This window comes from Mauremys reevesii, linkage group 24 (assembly GCF_016161935.1).
Source record: "Mauremys reevesii isolate NIE-2019 linkage group 24, ASM1616193v1, whole genome shotgun sequence".
In the NCBI taxonomy this organism is placed as follows: Eukaryota; Metazoa; Chordata; order Testudines; family Geoemydidae; genus Mauremys; species Mauremys reevesii.
Window position 1 is genome coordinate 13,691,970 of NC_052646.1, and position 13,343 is coordinate 13,705,312.

The 13,343-nt window shown below is 47.6% G+C and overlaps 1 protein-coding gene across 1 annotated transcript in view; it reads left to right on the forward strand.

Moving 5' to 3' along the window:
• The window catches only part of LOC120390529 (IgGFc-binding protein-like), a 197,424-nt gene that overhangs the window by 44,627 nt on the left and 139,454 nt on the right, over positions 1-13,343 (forward strand). Inside the window, exons 18-21 of the mRNA XM_039513258.1 lie at positions 1,644-2,217; positions 2,683-3,260; positions 8,085-8,655; positions 10,287-10,882. Coding sequence (XP_039369192.1) covers positions 1,644-2,217; positions 2,683-3,260; positions 8,085-8,655; positions 10,287-10,882 — 2,319 coding nt within the window. The remainder of the gene's footprint in view (positions 1-1,643; positions 2,218-2,682; positions 3,261-8,084; positions 8,656-10,286; positions 10,883-13,343) is intronic.

The following is a 13,343-nucleotide window of genomic DNA, read 5'->3' on the forward strand; positions in this document are numbered from 1 at the left end:
TGCTGTACACCTCTTCCCCCAAACCCCTACCTGCTCTGCAACGCTTTCCACCCCCGCTCCTCCCCCTCCCCCCCAGCACCTCCTGCACACCGTGGAACTGATCTCGGTGGGCAAGAGACCCTGGGAAGGAGGGGGAGGAGCTGATACACAGGGCTGCCAGTGGGTGCTCAGCACCCACTATTTGTTTTTCATGTGTGCTCCAGCCCCAGAGCACCCACAGAGTCGGCGCCTGTTCAGGGGTGTGAAAAATCCACACTCCAGCAATGTAGCTAAGCCATCGTAAGGGCTTGTCTACACTTACAGAGCTGCACCAGTGCAGCTGCACAGCTGTAGCTCCTAGTGAAGATGCTACCTAAGCCAACAGGACAGGTTCTCTTGTTGGCGTAGGTACTCCGCCCAGTCTGCACTACAGTGCTAAGTCAATGTAAAGCAGTTGACCTCGACCTAACTATGTAAGTGTCTACACCAGAGGTAGGCAATCTATGGAACGGGTGCCGAAGGTGGCACGCGAGCTGATTTTCAGTGGCACTCACACTGCCTGGGTCCTGGCCACCAGTCTGGGGGGCTTTGCATTTTAATTTAATTTTAAATGAAGCTTCTTAAACATTTTAAAAGCCTTATTTACTTTACATACAATAACAGTTTAGTTACATATTATACACTTGTAGAAAGAGACTTTCTAAAAACGTTAAAATGTATTACTGGCACGTGAAACCTTAAGTTAGAGTGAATAAATGAAGATTTGGCACACCACTTCTGAAAGGTTGCTGACCCCTGGTGTACACTAAAATTTCGCTCCTGCCGAAATAACTGTCCCTGCTACATCGACTTAATAACTCCACCTCCATGAAAGGTGTAGAGTCAATGTCAATGTAGTTAGGTCGATGCCATATCAATGTAGGTACTGCGTTGATTACATGGACTGTTACTGGCTTTGAAAAGCCATCCCACAATGCTCCACACTGACCGTCCTGGTGAAGACGCACATCGCACAGACACAAGGAGCAAAGTGTAGACATGCACAAGCGATGGTGGCTTTATGCTGATGTAAATCAGGTCAACTTAATTTTGTAGTGTAGCCATGCCCTGACAGGTGGTACCTATGTCAATAGGAGATGCCCTCCTGTCAACATAGCGCTACCTGCTCCGGGGGATAGGTCAGTAACTGTGTTGCTCAGGGGTGTGGATTTTCCACAGCTGCAGCTTTCCAAATGTAGAGGAGCCCTCAGAGTGTCATAGCTAAATACAAGGGGGAACAGATTGTTTAGCATAAGTAGTTAAACCCACTGACGTCACAGGACAAAAAGGGTGGGTTATTGGGTTACAGATTGCTGTAATAATTTACAACGCCAGTGTCTTTATTAAAACCAAGATTTTTACTGTGCAGGAAAGTTAAGAATTTAGGATCCCAGTTTTGACTTTTGAAAGTGTGGTTCCATTATTAAACAACTTTCAAAACATTGAAATCCTCCAAAAAGAATTACATTTCTCCACCCAGCTCCATTAATATGAGATTTGAAAGAAATTCTGGTTCGGATTTGTGTCCAGTTTGCACCCCTTGCTAATCTGAGTAGGGGCCACTTTGGAAATGACAGACTAGTGCACTCGATTGTGACCTTTGCCCTTTCTTTCTCACTGTGAAGGTGAATAACACCAGGGCCCACTTACCCATCTCCCTGAACAAAGGGGCCCTTCGGATCTATCAGAGCGGCACCTCCCTCGTCCTCCGCACCGACTTCAACCTCAGTGTGTACTATGACTGGAACAACCACCTGAGGGTCACTGTCCCCAGGATCTTCTCCGACAGCCTGTGTGGCCTGTGCGGCAACTATAACGGGGACCCCTCCGATGACTTCCAGACTCCGGATGGGGACCTTGCTCCCAGTGTCACCGCCCTGGGGAAAAGCTGGGCACTGGAAGATGAGGATCAGTTTTGCTGGCATGATTGCATTGGAGGTTGTAGGCCCTGTGCTTCCAGCATAGCCAGAAAGTACAGGGAGGAGGCTTCGTGCGGACTGATAACCAAGGTCTCAGATGGGCCCTTCAGTCAGTGCCACAGCAAGGTGGATCCTACAGTCTACTTGGACAACTGCGTGTATGATCTGTGCCACAACGACGGCTACAGAAAGGTCCTGTGTGAGGCCCTGAAGGCCTATGCAGATGCCTGCCAGCTGGAGGGGGTCAGGATTGGGGAATGGAGGCAGCTGGCCAGATGCCGTGAGTACAGATTTGTATGCCAAGGTCCTATGGTCTCCTGGTTAGACTGGGGAGCCTGGGGCTCAGCACTCTTGAGTTCTAGCCCTGGTTTTGGGAGAGGGCGTGATCGAGTGGTTTGGGATTGAGCAGTGATTGGGAAATCAGGACTCCTGGGTTCTATTGTACCCACATTATTTATCTGTCTGTGGAATTGCTAAGGTGCCTGTCACTGTGAGTATGTAACGCCCACTGATAACACATGGATGGTTGGGGTAAAATGATGCCAGTTTTTAAGTTACTCTTCCTACCCTGGACCTGATCCCGATCACCTACTGCAGTGTGCTGAGCACCCTCACCTCCTGTTCAGGTCACTGGGATTCGAGGGCTCTCAGAGCCCCACAAGATGCATCCCCCTGTGTCTATTTTAAATACTGCTTTTGCTTGGAAAGAACATGCTGCTAAATCTGTGGGTCCTTCACTCCCCAGCCATGGAGTGCCCCCTGGAGAACAGCCAGTACCAGCTCTGTGGAACAGCCTGCCCAGCCACGTGTGTGGACCAGTCAGCCCCCAGCAGCTGTCAAGACCTCTGTGTGGAAAGCTGCCAGTGCAAGGATGGTTTTGTGCTGAGCCAGGGCAAATGCATACCCAAGGGTGGCTGTGGGTGCCTATTCGAGGGGCGTCCCTATGCCCCCAATGAGAGTTTCTGGGTCGATGAGGCATGTGGGACACGGTGCATATGCAATGCAACCACTAGACAAGTCGAATGCGTGGCTGCCACGTGCAAACACTTGGAGAGGTGCAGGCTAGTGAATAGCGTACGGGGCTGTTACTCCTCCAGCTACGCCACCTGCTCTGTGACAAGGAATCTGCACTATTCCACCTTTGATGGACAGAGTTACAACTTCCAAGGCACCTGCCTCTACCAGCTCACGGCTCTGTGCAAGAAGGCGGAGGGACTGGTGGACTTTGAAGTCTACTTCCAGGAGAACAATACCGCTCCTCTACAGATCAAGGTTTATCAGACCAACCTCAGGGTCAGCAATCAATTCTCTGGGAAAGTCCTGGTGAGTTTCTCAAATTGTCTCTAATCTCTCCAAAACTTTTGGGGAAAGTCACCTGTGTGATCCAGAAAACTTGCAGACAGTGCATGGAAGGATTTTGAAATATAGGGTGAATTGTAAGCACATTCTTCTATAAACATGGAGCCAATGGAGATATTTAAGGATTGGGGTGATGTCGTTACACTTCGGATATGTGAGAAGGTGTCTGAATCATAGAATCTTAGGGCTGGAAAGTACCTTGAGAGGTCATCTAGTCAAGTCCCCTCCACTCATAGCAGGATTAAGCATTATCAAGACCACCCCTGACAGGTATTTGTATAACCTGCTCTTAAAAATATCCAGTAATGGATATTCCACAACCTCCCTGGGCAATTTATTCAAGTGATTAACAACCCTGCGAGCTAGGAAGTTTTTCTTAATGTCCAACCTAAACCTTTAATTTAAGCCCATTGCTTTTTCTCCTATCCTCAGAGGTTAAGGAGAACAGTTTTTCACCCTCCTCCTTGTAACAACCTTTTATGTATTTGAACAACAAGGAGTCTGGTGGCACCTTAATGAGTAGCAGATTTATTTGGGCATAAGCTTTTGTGGATAAAAAACCCACTTGTTCAGATGCATGGAGTGAAAGTTACAGATGCAGGCATTATATAATGACACATGAAGAGAAGGGAGAATCTCACAAGAGGAGAACCAGTGTTGACAGAGCCAATTTGATCATAGAATCATAGAATCTCAGGGTTGGAAGGGACCTCAGGAGGTCATCTAGTCCAACCCCCTGCTCAAAGCAGGACCAAACCCAACTAAATCATCCCAGCCAGGGCTTTGTCAAGCCTGACCTTAAAAACCTCTAAGGAAGGAGATCCCACTACCTCCCTAGGTAACCCATTCCAGTTCTTCACCACCCTACTAGTGAAAAAGTTTTTCCTAATATCCAACCTAAACCTCCCCCTCTGCAACTTGAGACCATTACTCCTTGTTCTGTCATCTTCTACCACTGAGAAGAGTCTAGATCCATCCTCTTTGGAACCCCCTTTCAGGTAGTTGAAAGCAGCTATCAAATCCCCCCTCATTCTTCTCTTATGCAGACTAAACAATCTCAGTTCCCTCAGCCTCTCCTCATAAGTCATGTGCTCCAGCCCCCTAATCATTTTTGTTGCCCTCCGCTGGACTCTCTCCAATTTATCCACATCCTTCTTGTAGTGTGGGGCCCAAAAGTGGACACAGTACTCCAAATGAGGCCTCACCAGTGCTGAGTAGAGGGGAATGATCGCATCCCTTGATCTGCTGGAAATGCCCCTACTTATACAACCCAAAATGCCATTAGCCTTCTTGGCAACAAGATCAGGGTGGATGTAGTCCACTCCCAATAATAGATGAGGAGGTGTCAATTCCAGGAGAGGCAAAACTGCATTTGTAATGAGCCAGCCACTCCTAGTCCCTATTCAAGCCCAAATTAATGGTGTTAAATCTGCAAATGAATTTTAGTTTTAGTTAGTTTTATTTCTCCTGTTTCTCTTTGAAGTCTGTTTCTGAAGTTTTTTTGTTCATCAATAGTTACTTTTAAATCTGTTATAGAATGTCCAGGGAGACTGAAGTGTTCAGCTGAGTTCTAATCAGTGCAGAGTAGAGCAGAAGAATTACTTTGTGTGCCTTGCTTACAACACTCCTGCTAATACATCCCAGAATGATGTTTGCTTTTTCTGCAACAGTGTTACACTGTTCAATCATATTTAGTTTGTGATCCATTATGACCCCCAAATCCCTTTCTGCAGTACTCCTTCCTAGGCAGTCATTTCCCATTTGTATGTGAACAACTCGTTGTTTCCTCAGTGGAGTACTTTGCATTTGTTACTCCTGGGGAAATATCTGTCTTGCATAATTTTGTATTTTCCCACATAAACATTTTGCCTAAGAAGTTCTGCAGTTCTGCCTTTTGCCCATCTGAGGCCGCTGTGGCACCAAAACAAATGTATTTTCTGGGGGAAAATACTAAGTTCTATGCCCAGTGATGCAGAATTCCCCCACGAGCAGCACTTTGCCCATGGAGCCAGTTTAGGACAGAGTGGGGCACACAGGGCTGCTGGGGGAGGTGTGTCTCACACAAAATTACTTGTGGGGGGACAGCCTGAAGCATGGGCTCAGGAGCTAGTTGGGTGACAGTGTTGAGCCTGGGGATTGGGGAGGCTGATGCAGAGACCTATGGGGATGAGAGGTGTAGGGACAGGGGCAGATGTGCCTGACTGAATGGCAGAGGCTTGGGGTCATCCAAGGTTTTCATGGGGGAGGCTTCCCAACACCCTAACAATCCCACCCACTGCCCCCGCCAAAGAAAAACCTCCCACCCACACCCAACACACTCCAGGTTCACTCCTAGGCTCCTTCTCTCTCCCTGAGGTCCTCCGTTACCCCTGACTCCCCAAGCCTTTGCTCTGCTTCTGACAGGTGCAGGAAATTTATTTAAATTACAATACAGAACTGTGTTACACAAAGTTCTGTATGAATATGCCTAGTAAGGAATCTATTTGTCAAAAATAACTTTACCAGAATCTTTTTTTTTTTTGGTCTGTATTTTTACAGACATTCTGACAGATATTTTGAAAAATTACCAAAATAATTGAAACTGGCATGATTATATTGTGTTATTTTGACAAATAAGGTATGCAGAATTTGCAGAATTTTCAAACATTGTGTGCAGAATTTTTAATTTTGGGGGGAAGAATTCCCCCAAGAGTAATTTTCCCTTATTGAATTTCATCCTATTTACTTTAAACCATTTCTTCAGTTTGTCCAGATCATTTTGAATTTTAATGCTATTCTCCAAAGTACTTTCAATCCCTCCCAATTTGGTATCGTCCACAAACTTTATAAGTGTACTCTCTATGCCATTATCTAAATCATTGATGAAGATATTGAATAAAACCAGACCCCAAACTGATCCTTGCAGGATCCCCCTTGATATGCCCTTCCAGTTTGACTGTGATCCACTAATAACTATTCTTTGGGAATGATTTTCCAGCCAGTTATGCACCCACCTCATAGTAGCTCCGTCTAGGTTGTATTTCCCTAGTTTGTATATGAGAAGGTCATGTGAGACAGTATTAAAAGCCTTACTAAATTCAAGGTATACCACATATATTGCTTCCCTCCCATCCACTGTGACAAAGTTCCTTCTCTACCTTGGTGGGTCCTGTGCTTATTGGCGGATTTGCTCACCTCACAGATTCACCCTGTGGGTCAGGAAACAGCCCAGAGACCTTCCCCTCTGGTAGAAGCCACAGTCCAGGTCAATTCCTCCTGTGTTTGATCAGGAGTTGGGAGGTGTGGGGAGAACCCGGGCCTGCCCTCTACTCCGAGTTCCAGCCCAGGGCCCTGTGTATTGCAGCTGTCTAGAGTGCCTCCTGTAACAGCTGCATGACAGCTACAACTCCCTGGGCTACTTCCCCATGGCCTCCTCCCAACACCTTCTTTGTCCTCACCACCAACCTTCCTCCTGATGTCTGATAACGCTTGTACTTCTCAGTCCTCCAGCAGTGTGGCTACTCACTCTCAGCTTCTTGCACGCCTCTTGCTCCCAGTTCCTCGCACGCATTTCCTCTCCTCTGGCTCCCTGGCTCTGACTGGAGTGAGCCCTTTTATAGTATCAGAGGGGCTTTAATTAGAGTCAGGTGCTTAACACTCTCACCTGACTCTTAGCAGGTTAATTGGAGTCAGGTGTTCTCATTAGCATGGAGCAGCCCCTGCTCTGCTCACTCAGGGAACAGAAAACTGCTTATCCAGTGGCCAGTATATCTCCCTTCTACCACTCTGCTGTTCCCAACTGGCCTGGGTCTATCACAACACAAGTAGAGTGTCCACAAGTGTCCACACTTTCACAGTGTGCTCTCATCCCCAATGGGGCACCTCCTTGTGGCCGCAGTTTGGAATTAGCTCTGCCTTTCTGAAGCCCCTTCCTGCAAGTGCTCACTCTATGACACTCTCTCTCTACCCAGACTCGATGGCTCCCTCCTTGTGGCTTGGCCTCCGGAAAGGTCACTGTAGTTTCTCCTTTCTGGGAGATTTGTGTACCAAGTGTCACCAACTGTCCCAGGCAGTCTTCCTATTCACTGCCCATCAATGGTGCCACATCCCCAGTGGCTGGTAGGGGAACATGGGCTCACCCTCGTCTTTGGGTTCCAGCCCAGGGACCCTAAAACCAGCAGCTAAGGTCTATCCTGTCCCATGCCTTGTTTCTGTTTCCTTGGATTGCTTCCTATGTTGCCTCTATCAGTCTCCTTCTCTATCCTTCTCCAGGTACACCCTTCCCTCCTGGCCAACCCTCCCCTCTCCCTAGCCTCAGAGTGTAACTGCAGACACCTTCCCCCTGCAGCCCCCTTCTGCCATCAGCTATCTTGCTTTATACCAGCCCAACCTGTTCCTGTTCAGGTGAGCTTCATCCTTTAATTAGTTCTCATTGGTCCCTGGCTCCTCCTCCAGGTGCATCTTAGGTGGTTAATTGGCCCGTCTAGCCACCTTAACCCTTTCAGGGGCAGTTGTGGGGTGAGCACTCCTTCACAGTGTCAATAGCATGCAGCAGAGGTGGGAACCTGGGGAGTTGGCGCTCAAGTAAGACAAAGAGGGGGGATCTGCAATAGTTAATGCCAGGAGAAATTCAAGTCTGGTTAGAGCTGGGATTCAGGCAAGCTGTAGGGAAGGAAGCAGGCCAGACTTGATGATTATTGGAACAGAGGTGGCTTATTATTGTAATCATGGACCAGAGCTCTGTGCTGGGGTGAGAGGTTCCACCAGAGGTGAGCGATGTTTCATATCCCATGTGTCTTGCTTTAACAGGTGAACAGTTTCCTGATGAATCTTCCCTTCAACCTCATTGATAAGAAAATCTCTGTGTACAGAAATGGCTGGGCCACAGTGATCCAGGCAGACTTTGGCCTCACAGTTACCTTTGCCGGGTGGTCAGGACGCACCACGGTCACTCTGCCAGTCACCTACGCGGGAGCCGTGTGCGGTCTGTGTGGCAACTTCAACAGTGACAGGGAGGACGACATGCTCATGAGGGATGGCACGCTGGCACCAAGCCCCGTCAGCTTTGGCCAGAGCTGGAAGGTGGGCGACATCCCGGGATGCTCTGCAGTAATGATACCACCATGTGCAAGGGTAGAGGCTATTGAAAAACAACAACGAGGTAGCAGAGGGCAGTGTGGGATCATCCTTCACAAGAGTGGCCCCTTCACTGGATGTCACAGCAAAGTGGACCCGCATGGATACTTCGTAGACTGTGTACACGGCTATTGCGTCCTCAGTGGGTGGGAGAATAACGTCTGCCAGGCGGTTGCTGGCTATGCTGAGGCATGTCAGGAAGCTGGAGCTATGGTGCATCCTTGGAGGACTACGAAATTCTGCTGTGAGTCCCCCGTGTTCACCACTGCCTTCCCCATGGGGATCACTCTTCCAAGTTGGCTGGTAGATGTTGGTTTAAATGCTGAGCTCATCAAGTGATGTAGAACATTTCTTAATTAACAAAGGAGCCCAAAGTATGGGTACAGCACAGGCACCTCCCTAGGTAACCCATTCTAGTGCTTTACCACCCTCCTAGTGAAATAGTGTTTCTAATATCCAAACCAGACCTCCCCCACTGCAACTTGAGACCATTGCTCCTTGTTCTGTCATTTGCCACCACTGAGAACAGCTGAGCTCCAACCTTTTTTAAACCCCATTTCAGGCAGTTGAAGACTGCTATCAAATACCACCTCTCTTCTCTTCTGCATACTAAACAAGTCCAGTTCCCTCAGCTTCTCCTCATAAGTCATGTGCCACAGCTCCCTAATCATTTTCGTTCCACTGGACTCTCTCCAATTTGTCCACATCTTTTCTGCTTTGGGAGGATCAAAACTGGACACAATACTTGAGATGTGGCTTCACCGGTGCCGAATCGAGGCGACTAATGACTTCCCTCGATCTGCTGGCAATACTCCTACTAATACAGCCCAATATGCCCTTATCCTTCTTGGCAACAAGGACACACTACTGACTCATATTCAGCTTTTCATCCACTGTAATTCACACATCCTTTTCTGTAGCCAGTCAGTCCCCACCCTGTAGCAGTGCATGGGATTCTTCTGTCCTAAGTGCAGGACTCTGCATTTGTTCTTGTTGAACCTCATCAGTTTTCTTTTGGCCCAATTCTCTATAATTTGTCTAGGTCCCTCTGTATCCTATCCCTACCCTCCAGCGTATCTACCACTCCCCCCAGTTTAGTGTCATCTGTGAACTTGCTGAAGGTGCAATCTATCCCATCATCCAGATCATTAATAAAGATGTTGAATAAAACTGGCTCCAGGACCAACCCCTGGGACACTCCGCTTGATACCGGCAGCCAACTAAACATCAAGCCGTTGATCACTACCTGTTGAGCCTGACAATCTAGCCAGCTTTCTATCCACATTAGAGTCCATTCATCCAATCCATACTTTTTTGAACTCCCTGGCAAGAATACTGTGGGAGATGGTATCAAAAGCTTTGCTAAAGATGTAGTGGTGCCCTTCATGGCCCATCTTGTCCTCGGCTTATCTGCTGAGACTGGACATAATCAGAGCTGGGAGTCAGTGGAGTCTTAGTAATTGAAATGTCTGTCCACTAGGAACTGGTCTGGGAACCCACCAACTCATTTCCCATAACTCATCATCTGGGAATGAGTTTTAGGCACTACTGACCTGGACTCAAATCAAAGAGCTAGTGGTGAAAAGCTCTGCAGAACTATTCCAGGTCCATGGGTCCTCCACTCTTTACACCTTGACCTTGCTCCAAATTGGAAGCCTAGCCTTAGGAAAGAGATTGCCTGTATCCCATTGCCTGTTTTTTTTGGAGCAACCAGATAACCAGACCTGGAACTGGATTACAGATGGTGCCTTTTATTAATTAACCAAACCAAGGAAATAGAAAAGTAGGAGCTTGAATGAAATTGCATGTTCTGTGATGGTTCATTGCACACATTGCTAATGCACTACATGAGCTAACTCTGTGTTCTAATTACAGCTCCGTCCTGTCCCCTGAACAGTCACTATGAATTCTGCAGCACCAGCTGCGATCTGACGTGCAGCAACCTCTATGCCCCGGTGCAATGCATGACCCAGTGTAAGGAAGGCTGCGTGTGTGACGAGGGCTTTGTTCTCAGTGGTGACCACTGCGTCCCCTTTTCCCAGTGTGGATGCCTCCAGAGAGGACTTTACTACCAGGCCGGGGAGACCTTCCATCCGAGTGGTTCATGCAAGGAGCAGTGTGTGTGTCAGGCTGGTGGGGAAGTTGTGTGTAAGGCATTCTCCTGCGGCGCTGGTGAGCAATGCAGGGTGGTGGACGGCATCCAGAAATGCCACCCATTTGGATCTGCGACCTGTTCTGCCTCTGGCCATCCCCACTACCTCTCTTTCGACGGGGTCCTCTTTGACTTCCAAGGCACCTGCACCTACATCCTGGCCAAGACCTGCACTGATGTCTGTGACCTTACCCCATTCACTATCAGCATAGAGAAAGAAGATTGGGGCACCGGCAACATGTCCGTGGCCAAGCTGGTGTCCATTCAGGTGTACGGGATCACACTCACCCTGCTGCAAAACAAACGGGGGCTCATCATGGTAAGTTCTTCACATTCTCATGAACAGAGATTTTATTCTACACAGGTCTGTTTGTAGTTTGGCCAACTCCCTAATGCCCCCTCATGGCAAAACTTGTGCTGCAGGTGGTCTGCCTCAGCCTCCCCTCTTGGGCTCCTCAATAGCTCACAAGACAAATTGAATAACAGCTGGCCTCCTTAGGGTCTGGATTATTAAATTAGCAAACATACAAAATAAAGTTTTCAAGTCCATCCATTTTTCTCCATACCAGGTCACTCCAAGGTCTTTCCTGTCTGTAGTCGTGCTCCCCAAATTTCAAGTTTCCCTGCTGGAGTCTATTCACACTCATCAGCCTCTGGATTCTCTTCTGTTCTCCCTGAGAACTCTCTCTGCAGGGCCAGCCTCCCATCTTCCTCCTCCCGCTGCTCTTATAGGGGAATCAGGTGGTTCCTGCTCAGGTGTGCCTCCTTAGTAATCAGGGTTGGCTGGCCTACTGGCCTTAAAGGATAAGCCACCCTCTTACAAATTCTTATACCATGCACATCCATGTAGTATTTGAGCACCTTCCAGCAACACACTAAGTAACTTGACCAACTCTCTCATCCTATCCCCAGAAGGAGATGTGCACGCAGGGGAGGGTTTTGTATTGGGTTTACTTTTAAAAGATTTAAATGTGCACACACATTGCCTTGTGTGGGTGTGTGAGTGTGTGTTTGTGTTAGAGACAACAGGTCAGAGAAACGCACCTTGCACTTGGGGAGGAAGTGGTGAGGTTTGTCAGGGTCCTTTGTTCCTGAGGGAATTCATTCCCCAGTCTCGAATTGGTCACCAGTAAAGCTCCGTCTCCTGCACAGGCAAACTTTACCCTTATTTTTCCAAAAGAACGAAGTTGTCAGCTACCATCTTCATCCTGGAGGTTTAATTGATCTTTTAAAAGGAGTCTGGTGGCACCTTAAAGACTAACAGATTTATTTGGCCATAAGCTTTTGTGGGTAAAAACCCACTTCTTCAGTTGCATGGAGTGAAAATTACGGATGCAGGCATTATTATACCAACACATGAAGAGAAGGGAGTTACCTCACAAGTGGACAACTAGTGTTGGCACGGCCAATACAGTCCGGTTGCCTGTAGTTCACTCCCAATAACTGATGAGGAGGTGTCAATTCCAGGAGAGGTAAAGTTGCTTTTGTCCCTATTATCCCAGTCCCTATTGAAGCCCAAATTAATGGTGTTAAATTTGCAAATGAATTTTAGTTCTGCAGTTTCTCTTTGAAGTCTGTTTCTGAAGTTTTTTTGTTCAAGTATGGCTACTTTTAAATCTCTTATAGAATATTCAGGAAGATTGAAGTGTTCTCCTACTGGCTTTTGTATGTTATCGTTCCTGATGTCCAATTTGTGTCCATTGATTCTTTACGTAGAGACTGTCTGGTTTGACCAATGTACATGGCAGAGGGGCATTGCTGGCACAGGATGGCATATATCACATTAGTAGATGGGCAGGTGAATGAGTCCCTGATGATGTGGCTGATGTGGTTGGGTCCTCTGATGGTGTCACTAGGGTAGATATGAGGACAGAGTAGGCAACAAGGTTTGTTACAAGGATTGGTTCCAGGGCTAGTGTTTCTGTGGTGTGGTGTGTAGTTGCTAGTGAGTATTTGCTTCAGGTTGGGAGGCTGTCCGTAAGCAAAGACTGGCCTGCCTCCTAAGGTCTGTGAGAGTGAGGGATAATTTTCCAGCATAGGCTGTAGATCGTTGATGTGCTGGAGAGTTTTTAGCTGGGAGCTGTATGTGATGACCAGTGGTGTTCTGTTGTTTTCCTTGTTGGTCCTGTCCTGTAGTAGGTGACTTCTGGGTACCCCTCTCACTCTGTCAATCTGTTTCCTCACTTCCCCAGGTGAGTATTGTAGTTTTAAGAATGCTTGATAGAGATGTTGTAGGTATTTGTCTCTGTCTGCAGGATTGGAGAAAATTCAGTTGTATCTTAGGGCTTGACTGTAGACAATGGATCGTGTGATGTGTCCTGGATGGAAGCTGGAGGCATGTAGCAGTCAGTAGGTTTCCGGTATGGGGTGGTGTTTATGTGACCATCACTTATTTGCACTGTAGTGTCCAGGAAGTGGATCTCTTATGTCGACTGGTCCAGGATGAGGTTGATGGGGTGGAAATCGTTGAAATCCAGGTGGAATTCTTCAAGGTCCTCCTTCCCGTGGGTCTATATGATGAAGATGTCATTGTAGCGCAAATGGAGGAGGGGCACTAGAGGATGAGAGCTGAGGAAGCGTTGTTCTAAGTCAGCCATAAAAATGTTGGCATACTGTGGGGCCATGCGGATACCCATACCAGTACCGCTGACTTGAAGGTATAAGTTTTCCCCAAATCTGAAATGGTTGTGGGTGAGAACAGAGTCACAAAACTCAGCCACTTGGTGTCTCATGGCCTCATCAGGGATACTGTTCTTGACAGCTTCTAGTCCATTCTCATG